This window comes from Bubalus bubalis, chromosome 23, assembly GCF_019923935.1.
Source record: "Bubalus bubalis isolate 160015118507 breed Murrah chromosome 23, NDDB_SH_1, whole genome shotgun sequence".
Taxonomy (NCBI): Eukaryota; Metazoa; Chordata; class Mammalia; order Artiodactyla; family Bovidae; genus Bubalus; species Bubalus bubalis.
Window position 1 is genome coordinate 51762595 of NC_059179.1, and position 20957 is coordinate 51783551.

The following is a 20957-nucleotide window of genomic DNA, read 5'->3' on the forward strand; positions in this document are numbered from 1 at the left end:
CCGCCCAGAGGGTCTCCTCCTCAGGTCTCAGTGTCTGAAGCCCCTGGGCTGTCCGCTTTGCAAGGACAAGCCTGTGGTCCTGGGTGGCCGTTGTGGCCCAGGGCCTGCACAGGGCCGGCTGTGGAGGGGATGCACCGTCTGGTTGGCCGAGTGAGCTGGTGAGCAAGGGCTGTGGTCCCGGGGCCCCCAGCCAGGGCCCAGCCCATCTCCACGCCAGGTCGGGCCCCACGCTCAGGCTCACAGCTGCTGAGCAACGATGGATGTCGCTGCTGTGTCAGCCATTCTGCTGTTGACAAGGGCCCCACAGCGTGTGCCCTGCTTTATCTGTCCAGTCTGTCTGGACTCGGGGACACACCGCGGCTCCCAGGCGTGTCCACTGTTGACAGCGTGGCTGTGCAGGCTCTTGCACTGGTGATAGGGTGGACTTTCGTTTCTCTCGGGCGGGTATCAAGGAGTGGAGCTGCAGGGTTGGGTGGCAGTTCCCATGAAGCTTTTTGAGAAAAAGTGAACCTTCTTCCCAAAGCGAGTGCACACTGCACATCTCTGCCAGGGACACGGGGGTCTCGGCTCCCTGCTCCCCTCCAGGCCCTTTTTATCACGGCCGTCTGTGTTCAGTTGCTAGAAGTGTTTAAGTGTTAGTTGCTCAGTTGTATCCGACTTCTTGTGATCCTGTGGACTGTAGTCATCTCTAAGTCCCATAGACTGAGTGCCTTAAACAACAGGACGTGTCTCCTGGTGACTCTGGAGGCTGCAGGTCAGACACCAAGGTGTTGGCAGGGCCGGCTTCCTCTGTGGCCTTTCTCCTTGCCTTGCCAGCTTCTTGCTTGTCATCAGATGGCCTTCCCTCCGTGTGTTAAGGGCTGTAGTCTTAGAATGGGCTAGGGCCCACCCATATGACTGCATTTTAACTTAATTGTCTCTTTACACTTGATCTTAGCCAAAAGGCCGAGAAGCGATTAATTGTCTCTTTAAAGACCGTGTTTCCACATACAGTCCCGTTCTGAGGTCCTAGGGGGTTAGGGCTTCTACGGGTGAGTTGTGAGAGGACACAGTTCTGCTCACAACACTGACCTCATACCCACCAGGAGGGGACTGACGTCTCACTGGAGTTCAGTCTGCGTCCTTAATAGCTCACAATGCTAACAACAACAAAAATTAATCAACAGTGGCTCTAAAGAAGAAATAGAGAATTTTATTCAAGCTAGCCTGAGGCTTATAACTCAGAAGATTCTGAGGGCTGTTCTGCTTGTTAGAAGTTGAAGGGACAGCTATATGAATACATTTTCAAGACAAGGGATTGTTCATCGAAATGACACTGACATTTCATGTAAAGTTCACTGAAGATATGCATTCCAGATCTATCAACACATGTATGAATCGAAATACTTACCTGGTGGTCCAGTGGGTAAGAATCCGCCTGCCAACGCATGGGACACAGGTTCAATCCCTGGTCCGGAAAGATGCCTCATGCCTCAGAGCAGCGAAGCTCGTTCTCCACAACTACCGAGCCTGTGCTGCGATACTGAAGGCCCCAAGCCCGGGGCCTGTGCTCCACAATGCGAGGGGCCGCCGCAGCAGGAAGCGCATGCGCCGCAGTGCGGGGCGGACCTCCATCTCTGCAACCAGAGGAGGCCCGCGGGCAGCAGCAAGACCCAGCGCAGGAAAAGTAAATAAATAAGTATTTTTTAAAAATACACGTATGAATCGAGCTGCATGCCAGCTTGGCCCTTACAGAACTAGGAAGAGAAGGAAGAAGGGAAACAATTTGGTGTCCGTGGTGAGGCAGACGCTCTCGCTCTCGAGGGGTCTGGTGGACGCACGGTGCGGACGCACGTGAACAGGCCCAGGGCCGGGGCGTTCCGCGTGCCCTGTCTCGTCCTGTCTCAAAACACCACTTCTCCTTTATCAGTAACTGCACACCTCTTCGTGGGTCTCTTTGCCACCTGTGTACGTTTGGTGAAATGTTGGCTCAAATGTTCTGAACTTTTTTCAGTTGAGTTCTTTGTCTCCTTGTTACTGAGTTGTAAAACTCTTCATATATTCTGGCCTCCGAAGATTTGCAAATAGTCTCTCCCAGTCTGTGACTTACCTTTTCACTTTCTTGAGTCTCTTTCGAAGTGAAGTTTGTAATTTGGATGAAGTCCCAGAAATCAGTTTTCTCTGTTACCTGTCATGCCTTCAGTGTTGTGCTTAAGAACTGTTTCCTTGATCCAAGTCTATGAATATTTTCTCATTTTTTTCTTCCAGTGGTTTTGTAATTTTAAATTTTACATTTACGCCTATGATGCATTTTGAGGTAACTTTTGTGTACAGTGCAAGTCATAGGTCTAAATTCTTTTTTTTTTTGCATATGAATATGCAATTGTCTCAGGCTTCCCTGATGGTTCAGGGGTAAATAATCTGCCTGCAATGCAGGAGACGCGGGTTCTATCCCTGGGTCAGGAAGATCCCCAAGAGGAGGAAATGGCAATCCACTCCAGTATTGCTGCCTGGGAAATCCCATGGACAGAGGAGCGTGGTGGCTGCAGTCCATGGGGTCGAAAAGAGTCAGACGTGACTTAGTAACTAAACAACAACAACATTTTTCAAATATCTTGTTTGCCATAGGCTATAAGTAAGCGCTGTGGAGCATGTACAGAGAAAGGCTTTGGGGCGCGCACTGTACAGGCTGGCGGCGTGCCAAGCTGGTCGGGCACCGTTGGTGGTCAGCACTGTGTGGCTCGGTGGATGTGAGTGGAGCGCAGACACTGAGGCGGTGGGGCATGTGCTGACCCCTGTCAGGCTGCAGTGAGGTCAGCTCCTGAAAGAGACGGCACTACTGCAGCCCAGCAGGCGCTCCCGTCCCCTCAAGGTGGAAAGCAAGTTCCGACAACAGGTATTTCTCATCTGAATGCAGAGTGCCAAAGAATAGCAAGGAGTGATAAAGACTTCCTCAGCAGTCAATGCAAAGAAATAGAGGAAAACAATAGAATGGGAAAGACTAGAGATCTCTTCAAGAAAATTAGAGATACCAAGGGAACATTTCATGCCAAGATGGGCATAATAAGGGACATGGGCCTAACAGAAGCAGAAGAAACTAAGAAGAGGTGGCAAGAATACACAGAAGAACTGTACAAAAAAGCAAAAAAGGTCTTAATGACCCAGATAACCACGATGGTGTGATCACTCATCTAGAGCCAGACATCCTCGGTGTGAAGTCAAGTGGGCCTTAGGAAGAATTATTTGGAACAAAGCTAGTGGAGGTGATGGAATTCCAGCTGAGCTGTTTCAAATCCTAAAGATGATGCTGTTCAAGTGCTGCACTCAGTATGCAGCAAACTTGGAAACTTCAGCAGTGGCCACATGTAGAGTCGTCTCTTCTGTTGTTGGAAGAGGGTGTTTGCTGTGACCAGAGTGTTCTCGTGGCAAAGCTCTGTTAGCCTTTACCCTGCTTCATTTTGTACTGCAAGACCAAACTTGCCTGTTACTCCAGGAATCTCCTGACTTCCTGCTTTTGCATTCCAATCTCCTGTGATGAAAAGAACATCATTTTTTGGTGTTAGTTCTAGAAGTTCTTGTAGGTCATCATAGAACTGTTCAACTTCAGCTTCTTTGGCATTCGTGGTTGGGGCATAGACTTGGATTACTGTGATAGTGAATGGTTTGCCTTGGAAACAAACAGAGATCCTTCTGTCATTTTTTCAAAGAAAAACTCAGCAGTGGCCACAGGACTGGAAAAGGTCAGTTTTCATTCCAATCCCAAAGAAAGGCAATGCCAAAGAATGCTCAAACTACCGCACAATTGTACTCATCTCACATGCTAGCAAAGTAATGCTCAAAATTCTCCAAGCTAGGCTTCAACAGTACATGAACTGAGAATTTCCATATTTACAATGGATTTAGAAAAGGCAGAGGAACCAGAAATCAAATTGCCAACATCCATTGGATCATAGATAAAGCAAGAGAGTTCCAGAAAGACATCGACTTCTGCTTTATTGACTACGCCAAAGCCTTTGACTGTGTGGATCACAACCAACTGTGGAAAATTCTTCAAGAGATGGGGAAACCAGACCACCTTACCTGCCTCCTAGGAAATCTGTATGCAGGTCAGGAAGCAACAGTTAGAACTGGACATGGAACAACAGACTGGTTCCAAATAGGAAAAGGAGTACGTCAAGGCTGTATTGTCACCTGCTTATTTAACTTCTATGCAGAGAACATCATGAGAAATGCCAGGCTGGATGAAGCAGAAGCTGGAATCAAGATTGCTGAGAGTAATATCCTCAGATTTTCAGACGACACCACCCTTATGGCAGAAAATGAAGAGGAACTAAAGAGCCTCTTGATGAAGGTGAAAAAGGAGAGTGAAAAAGCTGGCTTAAAACTGAACATTCAAAAAACCAAGATCATGACATCTGGTCCCATCACTTCATGGCAAATAGTTGGGGAAAAAGTGGAAACAGTGACAAACTTCATTATCTTGGGCTCCAAAATCACTGCAGATGGTGACTGCAGCCATGAAATTAAAAGATGCTTGCTGCTTGGAAGAAAAGCTATGACAAACCTAGAGTATTAAAAAGCAGAGACATCACTTTGCCGATGAAGGTCCACTAGTCAAAGCTATGGTTTTTGCAGTAGTCATGCACAGATATGAGAGTTGGCCCATAAAGAAGGCTGAGTGCCAAAGAAGTGATGTTTTTGAACTGTGGTGTTGGAGAAGACTCTTGAGAGTCCTTTGGACTGCAAGGGGATGAAACCCGTCAATCCTAAAGGAGATGAGTCCTGAATATTCATTGGAAGGACTGATGCTGAAGCTGAAGTTCCAATACTTTGGGCACCTGATTCGAAGAGCCAACTCTTCAGAAGAGACCCTGATGCTGGGGAAGATTGAAGACAGAAGGAGAAGGGGACGACAGAGGATGAGATGGTTGGATGGCATCATCAATTCAATGGACATGAGTGTGAGGAAACTCCAAGAGATAGTGAAGGACAGGAAGCCTGGTGTGCTGAGGTCCAGGGGTGTCTCAAAGAGTTGGACATGATTGAGTGACTGAACAACAGGCAAGGGTGGGGACACAGTCCTCAGATCCACTCAGACCAACTCAGATAAGCCTTCCACCTACTTGGTCTTTGAGTTAGGGGATTTATTAAAAAAGAGCACAAATAAAGAGGCTGGGATTAATCATCCTTTTGTGACATTTTGGAATCTGGTTTCAGGAGTCATGATGTCTCTGGTTTACACTCTCAGGCCAGGTGGTCCATGGCTCCAGGATCTGTGAGCTCACCGTGCCTGGACAAACAACCTGAGTGGGTGGTTAATCTCTACAGCAATTTAAGTCCACTAACACTGTTATCAACAGTAGCAGTCAGTCACCTGATTCTGATTAATTGGCGTTCAGGGAGCATAGGTTGAGGTCAGAGGGAACAAGAAAGGGATAAAGTTTGGGGTGGAGAGATTAATCATGAACTCAGTCAGGGAACTCAGCTTTAGGGGGACTCAGTGTCACTACTAGGAATAACTCTCTAGTTAAGTTGATTGTTGGGGGCAGGGCTAGCTTTGTAAGCACTGCTAATAAGTCGACTATCTTTTTGCCTTTTTATACAGTTCATGGGATTCTCACAGCAAGAATACTAGAGTGGTTTGCCATTGCCTCCTCAGGCAGCAGAGGATGAAGTGATTGGATGGCATCACTGATTTATTTAACTTCTATGCAGAGTGCATCATGTGAAATGCCAGGACATTTGGCATCTGCCATGGACACGAGCTTGGGCAGACTCTGGGAGATGGTGAGGGACAGGGAGGCCTGGCATGCTGCAGCCCATGGGGTTGCAAAGAGTCAGACATGACTTGGTGCGTGAACAATAACGGTAGTCACCATGTCACCTTTAGTGGAAGAAATGTTTATGTCCTGGGCTAAAATTATCGTTCAGCTGTGAGTAGTTCAGGTTTTCCCCGGTGGCTCAGACAGTAAAGAACCTGCCTGCAGTGCAGGAGAGCCAGGTTCAATGCCTGGGTCAGGAAGCTCCCCTGGAGGAGGAAATGTCAACCCACTCCAGTATTCTTGCCTGGGAAATCCCATGGACAGAGGAGCCTGGTGGGCTGCGGTCTGCGGGGTCGCAGAGTCGGACCCGACGGAGCATGCACACAGAGTCCTTTCATGTGAGGCGAGGCCATGAGCAGCTCCAAGGGCCAAAGCCCGTCTGCAGCATCACAGCGTCCGGGTGAGGACAGCTAAGGTGCGGTGTGGCCCACAGAGGAGCCGCGATGAGCAGGCAGAGCTGCACGACTGCTCTTCATTCGCAGAACGGAAGGCCTGGGTCTGCTCTGCGCCGTGAGGGCGAGAGCTCGCGCTGCAGCTGCAGGGACCGCAGACCCTGCAAGGGGGCGTCTACACGCACAGTCAGACGTGTGAGCCACAGAGGAGTGCCTTTACTGGACACGCTCTCGTGTGTGACAACTATATGACAATGTTGGATAAAGTCAGATACTGCTTGGGTTCAGTATTGGGTTAGTAAAAGGTTTGGTGAACTCCTGACATTTCAGAGGAGTCTGGCAGCTGTGGCTGAGGGCCCAGTGGGCAGGGTGGGCTGGGATGCCCTCTGGCTTCCAGCCACAGTTGGCCCAGCTTGGGTCGGAACGCCCCCGCCCTCCACCCTGGTGACAAGGCCTGCAGCATCAGGATACAGGTGGGTGGGTGCAGGCCGTGCGGATCCCAGCATGTGCAGAGATGGGGCGGCACGGCTGAGCCGGGTCTCGGGAGCAGGCTGAGAGCCACTCCTGGGGAGGGTCATGGGTGTGACCGACGGATGGAGGCAGACCCAGTCACCTTGTCAGCACAGCCAGGATCCCTGGCCCCTGACCTCTGTCCAGACACGCCCACATGGGGGCCATAAAACCTGGAGCAGCGAGAGTGGGAGGAGCAGGACCAAGAGTCTGAACACCCGGGCTGCCGGCTACCTGGATCTGAAACCATAGCCCCCAGTGCACCCTCTGCACCAGAAAGGTGGCCTGACATGAGAAGGTAATGCCTAGCGCCCTTAAACCCGGGTCCCCCCAACACCCCGTCTAACCACAGCTTTGCTGGGCGGTCCCTTGGGTCCAGAGCCCCAGCACAGGGACCAGGCTCGGGGCACCTGTGTCCAGAGCCCAGCTTGGTTCTGGACGGGGATCCAGGCTCTGTCTGGCTGCCCCCCCAGGTGCTGGCTCCTCCCGGGTGTTCCAGGCTTGGGGACAGAGCTCTCCCTCCTGAGTCACCAGAACGGTCGTTATCCCCAGGGCTCCATCTCCAAAGGCCACCCCTGTGGTTTGGGAGAGAGAGCCCCTGTCCCTTGGGGTCCCTTGGCCCTGAGAAGCACCTGAGAGCCCCTGGAAGCAGGTGGGAGACTCCAGGGTCAGAGGAGACAGGTCTATGACCAACAAAATGGAAACGGGGTCAAGACGATGAGGCAGGGCTGGAGGCCTCAGGGTCCTGGGGGCGGGGCAGCTGGAACCAAGGGGTCATCACCCTGGAAGCTGCGGTTGACTGAGCCCGGGAAGTCCTGAGGCTCCTGCTGGGCACCCCCCTCCTTCGGGCCCCTCCTAAAGTCAGAGCTCCCCTGGCCCTCCTGTTCTGGGGGCTCTTCCAGGAACCCCAGCTTGGACACGAGGTGGGCCCATCAGTGACTTGGGGACCTCCTGGTGTTCAGAGCCTCTGCCTAGGGCTCGGTGCCCAGATCAGGCCAGCGCCCTGCAGTCCAGGGCAGATGCCTGTCCTTTGCCCCCATGATGTGCCTGGAAACCCCTACGTCGATGTGCTGAGTCACCCGGAGGGGCGAAGGTCTCCGTGGGGCTGGAAGCGAAGCTGGGGCATCCGGCAGGAAGCCTTGGGTCCCTCCCCCAACCACGGCCCCCAGGCCCTCCCCAGGAGTGGAACGCTCCCTACACACGGACAGCTGAGCTGCACCTGGCGGGTGAGACGGTCTGTTTATTTAAGTGAAACGCCACTGGAGTTTCCAGTCTGGGAAACTGGGTGGCACCCAGTCAGCAGACAGAAGGAGCTCGAGCAGCACAGAAGTGGAGGCCGTGCCGGGCAGCGACCCGAGCCCGGGACATGCAGCAGCTGTGGGTGGCCGGCACGGCGGGCTGCTCTCTACCAGGCCTGGAACCCCCGCGGTGCCAGGCGATCCTGGACTGCCTGGTTCAGATTACATCCCGGGAGAGCCCAGACTGCAGTGAGGTCTCAGTTCAGGGCCGGACACGACTGAAGTGGCTTAACACGAGCACACACGCAGCAGCAGCAACTCCACAGGGGCCTAGTGTCCTGTGGTTTAATAAGGCGAGAGACGCCAGGGCACGTGCACAGCACACACCTGCACACGTGTGCACCCTAACACGCCTCACGCCCCTGCCGTCAGCCCAGCCCCCTCGAGTGCTCAGGTCACCTCATGTCCCCCGCGTCCCTGCGCGCCTAGCCTTGGCCACGCTTCCCAGAAGTCCTGCTTCGGCTTGGTCTTTGAGCTCCTCAAGGTCAGGCTGCAGGTGTCCACACAGAGCACCCCATCTTTCCTGCCCATGTCTCCAGGGTGGAGGGAATTGCCCTCTGCCTCTGAGGAGCCACAGGGTGTAGCCTCAGGGTGCCGTGGGCCCTAGAGAGGAGCCTTGAGCCCACACCTCACCCGTCCCTCGGCCCCAGGCCCCAAGCACTCGGCCGACAGAGGTTCTGGGCCCGCAGGCAAGGCCCGCGGGAAACCGGGACCTGCAGGGTGGGGATCAGACGTGAGTCTGGCCCGCGTGCCCTGGTCTGGGATGCTAGCTGTGGACCTGCGCGGGACCCGCCCCGGCTTCCCTGGTTGGACCACTGCCGGCCAGGCCAGGAGCCCTGCCTGGAGGCCGCGGGGCAGGAGCAGCGCGCCCCTCACCCTGCCCTCTGCCCCAGGCCCCTGCTGCTCGCCAGGCCAGGAGCCCTGCCTGGAGGCCGCGGGGCAGGAGCAGCGCGCCCCTCACCCTGCCCTCTGCCCCAGGCCCCTGCTGCTCGCCAGGCCAGGAGCCCTGCCTGGAGGCCGCGGGGCAGGAGCAGCGCGCCCCTCACCCTGCCCTCTGCCCCCTGGACCACTGCTGGCCAGGCCAGGAGCCCTGCCTGGAGGCCGCGGGGCAGGAGCAGCGCGCCCCTCACCCTGCCCTCTGCCCCAGGCCCCTGCTGCTCGCCAGGCCAGGAGCCCTGCCTGGAGGCCGCGGGGCAGGAGCAGCGCGCCCCTCACTCTGCCCTCTGCCCCCAGGCCCCTGGTGCTTGCCAGCCTGGTGGCTGTGTTGCTGCTGGAGGTGGGCTCAGCCCGGATCCCCCAGGTACGTGTGGGCTCCTCACCCAGCCGCCCCCGGGGCTGCAGGAAGGCACCAGCGGATGCAACCGCAGGGCCTGTGAGCACTGGGGGCCTCAGCAGGGTCTGGGGGACAAGTCTCATGACCCCAGGTGAGCCAGGTGGAGGAGGGGGCCTGGTGAGGCTCCCCTGTGCTGTGAAGCCTGGGACCCCTCCATGTGCAGGCTTGTCCAGGGGTCCACGACTGCTGGGACCGTGTCCTTCTGCAGCTCCAGGTCCAGGATACCCCTCCCTACAGCCTGGGAGTGCCCAGGTCAAGGGGGAGATGCAGGAGGACAGGCACAGCTGTCCCGCAGCTGCTGGGCCCCGTCACGGCAGTGGGTCGCTGTTTCACCTGCTCCCCTGTCCCCGTCGGCCCTGCAGGAAGGACAGGCAGAGGAACCGGCCTCCGTGCTCAGGCCGCCAGCTGGGGGTGGGTGGAGAGGGTGCAGCTCCTGTGCTGTCCCCAAGTGTCAGACCCAGGGCAGGATGGAGCTGGCAGTGCCTCGAGGGCCTCGGTGCGGCTCCTCCCAGCCGCCCCCCCAACCCCGCCCCGCCCCCTCAGAGCACTGCGCTGTGTCTCACCTGCGGCCTCACTCTCCCAGGTCCGCGTCCAGACCAAAGGCAAAGTCGGGGCTGAGCAGGACACAGAGTGAGTGCCCCTGGCAGTCCTTCCCGTCCCCCCGGGGACCTTGGTGGAAGGGTGGGTCGTGTCCAGCTTTGGGGAGGGGAGGTACGGGAGCCCCTGAGAGCTGACCGACCAAGCAGAGTGCGGGCCTGGGGGTTTGAGTGGCTCCCCGCCGCCCCACCCAGGGGGTCTGGCCCCTCAGCCCACCCATCTCCCTGGCACCCGCTAGGCTGACTCCTGCTGGGCGGCCAAGGCGGCAGGCAGATGGCAGCAGCCCCGTCCGCAAGCCCCGGGCTCTGCTGACCTCTGCCCTGGCCAAGCCCCCGAGCCTCCTCCAGGACCCACCCGCAGGAGGGGTGCGGCAGGGACCCTGGCCCGGGACGGGCCTCCTGCTGCACACGAGACGTGAATCCGTGCTCTGGCTCACAGGGTCTGGGACGCCCGCGCGGTCGAGTCTCTGGAGAAGGACAACCAGCTCATCTGGCTGCTCATGGCACCCAAGCTCATGGCCACCAGCAAGGAGCAGAAAGGTGGGGGCAGGCACTGCCCACTGGGCTGGAGGGCATGGGGTCGGCCTGGATGGATGGCGCCTTGGGAGGGAGATGGAGGCCACAGCCTCTCTGTCTGTCCCCAGGTGCCAAAGCCCCGGCAGAGACCGAGGATGCCCTGGGCCACGTCCCGGGCCCGAGGGAGGGTCCTGAGCCCGACTGGGACAGCCTGTTCCACGACGGGCCCGAGGAGGCCCCAGAGGAGGCGAGGCCCTGGGCCCGGGTGCTGCCCCCTCGCCAGGTGCTTCATGGGCCTGAGGAGGACCGAGACCACATCTACCACCCCAGGGAGCCCTGACCCTGCCCCGGCCGGAGAAAAATAAAGCCTGCAGAGGTGGCTGTGTGTATTCAAGAACAGTGATCGCGGCCTGCCTGCTGTCTGGGAGAAGGGGGCTGCAGGCTGGCCCCACACACGCAGGGTCTTTGCAGTGCAAGCTGAGCCTGGGTCCCGCCCGGTGCCCCCGCGCCTGGGCCCATCTGCTCCCCCGGCCTCCCCGGGCGCTGGGATGGGCGGGGATGGAGTGGCATTGGAAGCAGGACTGGGAGGAGGGGCCCGGCAGTGCTGGCTCAGGGGGCAGGGGGCAGGGGGCAGGGCACGGGCGAGTGGGGGCAGGGCACGGGTGACAGGCGGCAGGGGGCAGGGGGCAGGGCACGGGCGGGTGCGGCAGCTGGGCCCAGGCTCCGTGCCCGGTGGCTCGGCAGGCTTGCGGTCGGTCGTGGGCGCAGGTCACTGGAGCGCTACTCGCCGTCCACATGCAGGTGCAGAGGGCTTTCTCCGTGGCAGTCACGTCCCAGGGTGTAGAGGGACACACTTGGTACCTGGACCCTCCCCAAGCCTGGACGGAGCCTGCTCAGGGCTAAGACACAAAGAGGTGCCCAGTGGGGACCTCACGTGCCCTAGAGCCAGTATCTCTCCCCCAGTTCTGAGCTCCTCAAGGACTCAAATGGCAGCCTCACCCCGGGATGCGCTGCTCAGCAGCATACAAGCCCCCCAGCCCGACAGGAGCTGCCGCACCCACAGCACCGACGAGGAGACCAAGGCCTGGCAGTGACCTGCCCCAAGTGAGAAAGTGCAAGTCGTTCAGTCACATCCGACTCTGCGACCCCATGGACTGACTATACAGTCCATGGGATTCTCCAGGCCAGAATACTGGAGTGGGTAGCCTTTCCCTTCTCCAGGGGATCTTCCCGACCCAGGGATCAAATCCGGGTCTCCTGTATTACAGGTGGATTCTTTACCAACTGAGCTATCAGGGAAGACCTGCTCAAGGTCCGGTCCTAACTGGGGCGGAGCGGTGCTGGTCCCCACCAGGCGCCTCACCACCCTCTGGCTGAGTACAGGGGCGGTGCTGACTCGGCGCCCTGCTCCTGCCCCAGAATCACCCAGGCCTCAGGTGGCCCCGAACCTCACACGGCCCCTCCAGACCACCCTGTCAGCGAGGGGGCAGCCATCTCCAGCGAGAGTACAGGTGATTGGGCACCACTGTCCCAAGGAGGGCAGACCCGGGTCCACGCTGAGCATGGCCTTGGGCAGCCCAGGGGGGTGTTTGTGGCCAAAGCTGCCTCCAGCCCTGCTGGAGCCTGGTCACCTTGGGCCCTTCCTGCACCGAAGGCCCAGGCAGAGAGGCAGCGGGCGCTGGGGGCCTCGGGGTGAGCAGGGGACACTGGCGGGGACCACGGGCCACTCAGCCCCCTGACTGAGATCCTGGGGAGGTCTGTCACCTGAAACGGCGTGGCCCCTTCTCCTTCATGGCAGTCGGGGTGGAGGGCGTCAGGGGAGCCCCACCTGGCTGGCTCCCCCTGCAACCCCCTAAACTCCCAGGGGCATTCACACTGCTCAACTGCCTGAGGGTGCCAAGTCCTTGACTCTGAGCATGGTCACCTCCCTCTGCCCCCAGTCACTAGGCAACACTCCTGCAGTGACCGCTGGTGGGGGAGGCGCCCAGACACGGAAGGGACAACTGAGGCCAGTCCTCCCGGGAGCCACTGCCTTCCGCCCTGATGCAGTGGCCCTGGGCACAGCACCCCCATCTAGGGATACAGGCTCTTAGCCAGGCGGTGCCCACCGACCCTCACCTCCACACATCTGAGCTGCCCCGAGTGGAGTGGCTGTGACCCGCGGTGTCACGGGATGTTGTTCCTCCAGCGGCCGTGCTCTTCCCTGAGTCTGAGTGTTTGGTTGAACTCAAGAGTGGAAGCGACAAACAGATTCAAGGGACTAGATCTGATAGACAGACAGAGTGCCTGAAGAGCTACGGACAGAGGTTCGAGACATTGTACAGGAGGCGGTGACCAAGACCATCCCCAAGAAAAAGAAATGCAAAAAGGCAAAATGGTTGTCTGAGGAGGCCTTACAAATAGCTGAGAAAAAAAGAGAAGCTAAAGGCAAAGGAGAAAAGGAACATCTGAATGCAGAATTCCAAAGAATATCAAGGAGAGAGAAGAAAGCTTTCCTCAGTGATCAATGCAAAGAAATAGAGCAAAACAACAGAATGGGAAAGACTAGAGATCTCTTCAAGAAAATTAGAGATACCAAGGGAACATTTCATCCAAAGATGGGCTCAATAAAGGACAGAAACGGTATGGACCTAACAGAAGCAGAAGATATTAAGAAGAGGTGGCAAGAATACACAGAAGAACTGTACAAAAAAGATCTTCACGACCCAGATAATCACGATGGTGTGATCACTCACCTAGAGCCAGACATCGTGAAATGTGAAGTCACGTGGGCCTTAGGAAGCCTCACTACGAACAAAGCTAGTGGAGGTGATGGAATTCCAGTTGAACTATTTCAAATCCTATAAGACGATCCTGTGAAAGTGCTCACTCAATATGCCAGAACTTTGGAAAACTCAGCAGTGGCCACAGAACTGGAAAAGGTCAGTTTTCATTCCAATCCCAAAGAAAGGCAATGCCAAAGAGTGCTCAAACTACCACACAATTGCACTCATCTCACATGCTAGTAAAGTAATGCTCAAAATTCTCCAAGTCAGGCTTCTTCAACAGAACATGAACCAAGAGCTTCCAATGTACAAGCTGTATTTTGAAAAAGGCAGAGGAATCAGAGATCAAATTGCCAACATCTGTTGGAGCATAGAAAAAGCAAGAGAATTTCAGGAAAACATCTCCTTCTGCTTCATTGACTATGCTAAAGTCTTTGACTGTGGATCACCACTGTGGAAAATTCTTAAAGAGATGTGAATACCAGACTACCTGATCTGCCTCCTGAGAAACCGGTATACAGGTCAGGAAGCAACAGTTAGAACTGGACATGGAACAACAGACTGGGTCAAAATTGGGAAAGGAGTACATCAAGGCTGTATATTGTTACCTTGCTTATTTAACTTATATGCAGAGTACATAATGCGAAATGCCAGGCTGGATGAAACACAAGCTGGAAGCAAGATTGCTGGAGGAAATATCAATAACCTCAGATATGCAGATGACACCACCCTTATGGCAGAAAGTGAAGAGGAACTAAAGAGCCTCTTGATGAACGTGAAAGAGGAGAGTGAAAAAGTTGGCTTAAAGCTCAACATTCAGAAAACTAAGATCATGACATCCGGTCCTATCACTTCATGGGAAATAGATAGGGAAACAATGGAAACAGTAAGAGACTATTTTCTTGGGCTCCCAAATCACTGCAGGTGGTAACTGCAACCATGAAATTAAAAGACACTTGCTCCTTGGAAGAAAAGATATGACCAACCTAGACAGCATATTAAAAAGCAGAGACATAACTTTCCCAACAGAAGTCTGTCTAGTCAAAGCTATGGTTTTTCCCCTAGTCCTGTATGGATGTGAGAGTTGGAACATAAAGAAGGCTGAGCACTGAAGAATTGATGCTTTTGAATTGTGGTGTTGGAGAAGACTCTTGTGAGTCCCTTTAACTGCAAGTAGATGAAGGCAGTCAATCCTAAAGGAAATGAGTCCTAAATATTCATTGAAAGGACGGATCCTGAAGCTGAAGCTCCCATACTTTGGCCACCTGATGCAAAGAACTGACTCATTAGAAAAGACCCTGATGCCGGGAAAGATGGATGGCAGGAGGAGAAGGGGACGACTCGGGAACCGCTGAGTCAAGGATGAGATGGTTGGATGGCATCACCAACTCAATGGATATGAGTATGAGCAAGCTCCAGATGGTGTAGGACAGGGAAGCCTGGCGTGCTGCGGTCCAAGGGGTGGCAAAGAGTTGGACATGACTGAACGATTGAACAAGACCCTTCTGGTGGGCACAGGGGATCCCCAGAAAGAGCTTGGACCAAGTGAAAAATGCTGTGATACTGTGATTTGTCATAAGAAACACATTTGGTCTTCATCCCTGATCCTGGCGCGCAAGTCCTAAAACCCTTGGGACTTCCTGTGATAGTGTGACCCTTCACTGTGTGAATGAGGTGACTCTGGGAAGGTCCCTAAGGATGGGGCCAGTTGCCAGGGACCCACCAGGAATCGAGGGTTGGAACTTCCAGCCCCACACCCAGTCCTGAGGGAGGAGGGGACGGGGGGTTGGACCAATGGCCAGTGGCCAGTGCATGTCATGAAGCCTCCAGAGAAAATCAGAAGGCTGGGTCTAGAGAGCCCTAGGGCTGCTGAGCACGTGAAGAGGTGGTGAGAGTGGTGCCCAGGAGGGCAGGGACATGCCCCCCAGGACCCACTCACCCGGCGGTTCCCGAGTCCTGTCCTTTTAGGGTAAATGGTGATCCAGGGACTGGCTTTTTCCCTGAGTTCTGTGAGTTGCTTGAGGGAAGTAATCAAGCCCGGGGAGGGGTTGTAGGAATCCCGAATCTACAGCCAGTCAATCAGAGGCACTTGGGACTGACATCTGGAGAAGGGTGTCATCAGGGCAGTCCTGAGCCTGAACCTGTGGGATCCGACGCATCCCGGGCAGGCGGTGCCAGAACCAAGCTGGACAGGAGGTCAGCCGCTGGGGCCCCAGGGGAAGTGGGGACCAAGATCGTTAAAGGCCCTGGTCCAAAACTGGCAAGAGACTGACCATTCATGTCAGCAAAGACAGCAGACAGAAGGCCACACACACCCATGAAAGGATACTCAACATCATTAACCATCAGGGAAGGAGAATGAGAATGGAGGCGACACCGGGAGAGTCCCGCTAGAGCGGACGAGGACCCGGGCCGGAACGCGCATTCTCTGGGGCTGCGGAGGCCAACCCACTCAGCGGCCTGAAACAGCCTGGGGGCTTCTTACAAAGTCACACACACACGTGCCCTACGGCCGAGCCTTAAACCCAGGTGCTTACCCCACTCATGTTCACAGCAAGCTTATCTGTAACAGCTAAGAGCTGGAAGCAACCCAGAACCCCCCAAGAGGTGCCCGGGAGTGGCGGAACCCCGCTCAGCAGCAAAGAGGAATCATGGACTCACACGGCTAGCACCCCACACGAGCATGCTGGGCACACACGGCCTTCCACTTGAACGAAATTCTGCAAAGTGCACACCAACCTGGGGGGTAGGGATGGAGGTGCTGATTCAACACCCAAATGAGTCTGACTGAACATGTTAAATGTGATCAGCTACTGCATGAGAATTCAACCTCAATAAAGCTGTTTCAAGCGAAACACTTCCTTCTGCAGCTGGAAGTGGCCGGCTGTGGGGTCAAAGGTCTGAGATTAAGCCCCAGTGGTGGCGGGCCAGAACACAGTCCCTTCCCCAGGCTGAGTCCCAGATCTGCCCAGTGTGCCTGTCTGCTCTCCAGGTCTACCAGCCCCGGGTCCAGACCACGGGAGCCTCCCCCAAGCCCTGGGGATCCCCAGTCACCCCAGCTCCCGCATCTAGCCCTGTAGAGTCTGGAGGAGGAAGGAGGGAACCCTCAGGGAGGGACCCTGTGCAGTGGCCAGTGGGACCCCTGCCCACTGTAGTTCGAGACCCAGTTTGAGAACGGGCCAGGAGGCCGCCGCAGCCTCACAGGCTCCCTTCCCCTGGGCGTGGGGATCCTCCTGTCCTCTACCACCACCCTGGCCATTCCCAGACGCACTCAGGCCTGTGCGTGCCGTCAGTGAGTGCTAACCACTGGAGCAGGGACACAGCACTGCCCCCTCCGCCCCAACAGCTGACGCTCTGGTCGGTCCCCAGAGCTTCCGGGCCAGCCCCTGACACCTTCCCTCCAGCTTTGGGGCTGAAGGAACGGCCCCAGCCCCCTCTTCAAGGACCACTTTAGTGCCTGCAGCCGCGCGGGGCTGCCCGGGCGGCCGACGCACCTCCTCCAGGCCCCCTGCCCTGTGTTGCATCACCAAGGACCCCCACCCAGACCCCCAGGCCCCCTGAGTGCTCTCCCCACTCACGGGTCTCTCTCTACCTGCGTGCACTCTTGTTCCACATCCAGGGACCTGCCAAGTCAGGTGACCCAAACCCACTGGGAGGAGAAGGCCTCACCTCCCCTCTGAGGATTCACCGAGAGTGGGTGGGGGTCTGCTCTCTGGGGAGCCAACAGCCTCCCTTGCACTCAGCACCAAACAGGCCTCTGTGAGTCGGCAAAGAGCTACTGTTTAAAGCTTTGGACCCAACGCTGGGCACGCCACCGTGCTTTTGCATCATTTTCATAAACAGGACGATCCCGGCCCCGGTCAGCAGAGGCCCATGCAGGACCCTGGCGGGGCGAGCTTTGGGTGCTGCCGGGGAGGGCCAGGCTGGCTCATCTGGCCACCGGACGGACGTGTCTGCTGGTGGCCTCAGCAGGCTCAGGGGTGTAGATTCCTCTCTGGGCAGGTGGTCTTCAATAGGCTTAGCACAGGTCTTTAGGGGCCAGCACCCCCTTCTTGAGGATGAGGTTTCCGTAGAGGGCCGTCTCCCTGCACAAGGAGCAGGCTGAGCGCCAGGCGGGGATGGAGAGGATCCGGCTGCCCGGACCACCGCTCTGGCCCCCGCCCAGGCACGCCCAGCAAACCCCTTGCCTCTCTCATTCCCTGTGGGGCATTTAGTCCAGGCGCAGGGGCTGCATGGAGGGTGGAGAGAGCTCTGGAGTGGGGAGGGGTAGGGACCCTGCTCGGCAGACGTAGCGCGACCCAGTGGACCCAGTGGATCCAGCCAGAACTCACCCAGTTGCCACAACAGCAAAAGCCTTTTTCGCCCGCTCATAAAATGCAAACCTCTCCACCATCCCCAGGGAGAACTGGAAGGCAGAGAGGGAGGGTTGAGGCTCAGGCCCGGGGGCAACAGGAAACTCTGCAGGCTGGGGTCCCAAGGACACTGGCCTTCTGACCTGTGTGGACTTGGCAGGCAGGGACACAGGGGGCTGTGGTGGCCACCTGCCTGGGGCCCCTGAATCACCTGAGCTGCCCCCAGGGCGGTGGGTGGGGGCTACTGTCCAGACCAGGAGCCCTGGCTCCTTTCAGGAAAGTCCCACCCAAGACCTGCCCAGCCCTTTGCAGGACAAGGGGTGACAGGCAGCATCGGGCCAGGCCTCTGGCCACAAGTGGGAGCCAGGAGTACCCTGCTGTTCCCAGGATGGGGTGTGTGAGGACCTCCAGGCAGAGATAGATGAGGGTCCCGGGAGGGAGGGGGTTGGCCAGGGCAGGAACTCGCATACCCATGGTGCAGAGTTCCGGGGCTGTCTTTCACTTCTCCTGGGCCTCCAAGGCACAGAGGGTCCCTGAGCCCTTTCCCAGTGGGGATCTTAGGCTCACCTCATAGCCAGCCCTGGAAAGGATGGACTGGTAGCTCGTCCACACTGGTGTCAGCAGGCCGCTCTTCCTGTCGCTGGGCACCAGCTCCATGACCATAGCCTAGTGATGGAGAGGCTCGGCTCTGTGGCCAACCCCCCTGCCCTGGGTGCCCTCAGGGCTCCTCTGGTTGGTTCAGGGCCTCGGGAACACAGGTCCTCCCCACCCCCATCAGGGCAAGTGGTCCCCCTGTGTTCTGGCAGAGGGCAAGCCAAAGCCCGGAGCAGCCTTACCGGGCTCTGCACGTAGGTGTCCAGGGGCAGCAGCTGCAGCACGGCCTCTAGGAGCTGGGGGATGCCCAGGCCTGGGGGCAGAGGATGGCCTCAGATACTGGGAACGAGCTGCCCGCCTAGGGACACTTATCGAGGTCACACTGAGTTTCCCCGCCGGAGCCACGGCCCCTGTCTCTGTCTGCCCCCACCCACCCCACCTTCACTCTTCCACACAGGCCGTTGGTGGTGACCCCAAACATGTGTCCACCAGGAGGGGCACCCAGGCCACTTTCTTGATCCCAGGATGCCCTGGAGATGACCCCCTGAGACGATAGTGGGGTCTAGAAAGAGGCCTCTCTTGGCTGCCCTCAGATCTGCCCCGCTTGGCTCCAAGGCTCTCTGCTGTCCTGAGAGTTGGTTTCTGATTGTTAAGCTAATGTGTGCTCATGTACAAAACTGGGAAACACAGAAGCCATGAAAAGAAAGGACTGTCCCACCTCAGAACACCGCTGGGGGTGGGAAGCGCCCAGGCACAGCCGAGCCCAGCCCACCTCCATTACCGTCAGGACTGCTAACCCCTCTCTTACGTGTCCCCTCCAGGACCTGGTCCCCGGCCCCAGTCTCACCTCCCACTGTCCCCTTGCACGACCTGCCCTGCTCCCCCCCCACCCCCATGAGGTGAGAAGGTCTTTAGAGGCGTGTGAGTGTGCGGACACCTGGAACACGTGGGGTCAGGCCACCGGTGCTGGGATTCTACGGAAGAGTACAGGCTGAGCTCGTGGACTGGGCTGGGCACCACTGCTCGGTCAGGCCTATTTTCCCATGTGTAAGAGGCCATCAAGTGCTGCGTGAGACGGGGCAGGAGGCCCAGGCTCCGTCTGGGGGCGGGGGCTGCGGGGAGATTCTGGCGCGGAGACCTCCTGGGTCCCTGGGGCAGTGCCTGCGGGCTTGGTGGGGGCGGGGCAGAGCCGCCGCACCCGGCGGCCCAGAGCCCAGCGCACCCTCCCACCCACCCTGCGGCAGGCGGGGCTCACCGTCTGCGCGGATCTCCTCCGGGCCGCCTCTACAGATGGAGCTGCTGGGGAAGTTCACGTCTGCAAGAACTGGAAGGCCAGCACGGCCAGACATAGTTTAACAGTGGGTCGGCCCACGTCCCTCGCGCCGCGTAGGGGGCACAGACCCGGAGCCGCAGGGCCGACGCCTGAGGACTCGCCCCGCCCCGCCCGGGTCTGCGATCGCGAGGGACCGGAGCCTGCGCGCCCGAGGACTTGCGGGGTAGCTGAAGGCTGGGCGGGCTCCGGGCGCTCGGCCGCGGTCTCAGGAAGAGAGACCGACGCACACGTCCCAGACCAGCCCGGGCGCCGGCGGTGCGGGCCCGAGGGCCGTGAGGCGACGGGGCTGGAGCGCGCGCGGGCTGCGGAGGACCGTGCGCGGGGCCGCTCGGCCCGGCCTCCGGGCTGGAGAAGGAACCGGACCTGCCCGCCCCCGCCCAGGCCCGGCGCCCTGCCCGCCTGCGGCTCGCGGGGCCGGCTCTCCCGGAGGCTCGGACCCAGCAGCGCTCACCGATCTCATCTCCGTGCCCCATCCGCGCCAGGGCGAAGAGCAGCTCCGGGGACAGGAGCGCGGGGACGCCCTTGAGCACCACCATGGTAGCGGGCGGGGGGGCGAGGCTTCGCGGGGCGGGGATAGGCGGGGCTGCGCGAGGGGAGGGCGGGGCGAGCGAGGGGCGGGACCTGGGAATGGGCGGGGTCTGGACGGAGGGTTCCCCAGCCAGGCGCGGCGGACTAGGGGGTCGTTTGGGGAGCGGTGGACATCAGCCCATCCCATTGTTGCAGGAACCAGTACTACAGAAAATAAGCACCACACTCGGAGAGTTGAAGAACTCAGATTTATTATGTCAGGGGGCCCAGAGGAGTTAACACTCCAAGCTCTAAGCCCCGAACAAAGGGGTTATAGAGTTTTTAGAGACAGACTACAGTGGGCTTTCTGGTGGCTCAGACGGTAAAGCGTCTGTCTACAATGCGGGAGACCTGGGTTCGATCCCTGGGTCGAGAAGATCCCCTGGAGAAGGAAATGGCAATCCACTCCAGTACTATTGGCTGGAAAATCACATGGACAGAGGAACCTGGTAGGCTACAGTTCATGGGGTCTCAGAGACTGAGAGACTTCACTTCCCTATAGTGGGCTTCCCTCATAGCTCAGTTGGTAAAGAACCCACCTGCAATGCAGGAGACTCCGTTTGGTTCCTGGGTCGGAAAGATTCCCTGGAGAAGAGATAGGCTACCCTACCCACTCCAGTATTTCTTGGGCTTCCCTTGTGGCTCAGCTGGTGAAGAATCCCCCTGCAATGTGGGAGACCTGGGTTTGATCCCTGGGTTGTGAAGATCCCCTGGAGAAAGGGAAAAGCTACCCACTCCAGTATTCTGGGCTGGAGAATTCCATGGATTGTATAGTCGCAAAGAGTCAGACACGACTGTGCGACTTTCACTTTTTTTTTTTTTTTCACTTGATAGTGGGCAACACTAGCCGTTATACGTTGGTTTAAACTAAGGGAACATCAGTCAAGACAGGGAGGGAGA

The 20957-nt window shown here is 57.5% G+C and overlaps 2 protein-coding genes across 6 annotated transcripts; one reads left to right on the plus strand and one right to left on the minus strand.

Annotated features, from left to right (window-relative positions):
• The first annotated feature begins 6852 nt into the window (after nt 1-6852).
• On the plus strand, nt 6853-10827 carry PRAP1 (proline rich acidic protein 1). Its single transcript, XM_025273882.2, has 5 exons — nt 6853-7001; nt 9235-9301; nt 9918-9964; nt 10370-10470; nt 10575-10827. Exons 1-5 carry the CDS (start codon nt 6994-6996, stop codon nt 10784-10786), a joined length of 435 nt encoding a protein of 144 aa, XP_025129667.2. The 5' UTR covers nt 6853-6993; the 3' UTR covers nt 10787-10827.
• Nucleotides 7924-20097, minus strand: FUOM (fucose mutarotase). 5 transcript variants are annotated; one of them, XR_006547844.2, is made up of 9 exons: nt 19942-20097; nt 19413-19481; nt 18400-18470; nt 18131-18229; nt 17543-17616; nt 15873-15950; nt 11446-11541; nt 9898-11345; nt 7924-9690 (listed from the first exon to the last, which is right to left on the minus strand). XR_006547844.2 is itself a non-coding variant. In XM_025273881.3 (6 exons), exons 1-6 carry the CDS (start codon nt 20024-20026, stop codon nt 17230-17232), a joined length of 465 nt encoding a protein of 154 aa, XP_025129666.1. In that variant the 5' UTR covers nt 20027-20096; the 3' UTR covers nt 16970-17229. The 5 variants fall into 5 exon arrangements, 1 of the variants encoding a protein (XP_025129666.1); XR_006547845.2 differs by lacking the exon at nt 11446-11541; XR_006547847.2 differs by lacking the exons at nt 19413-19481; nt 19942-20097 and adding an exon at nt 19095-19355.
• Between the last annotated feature and the right edge of the window lie 860 nt (nt 20098-20957).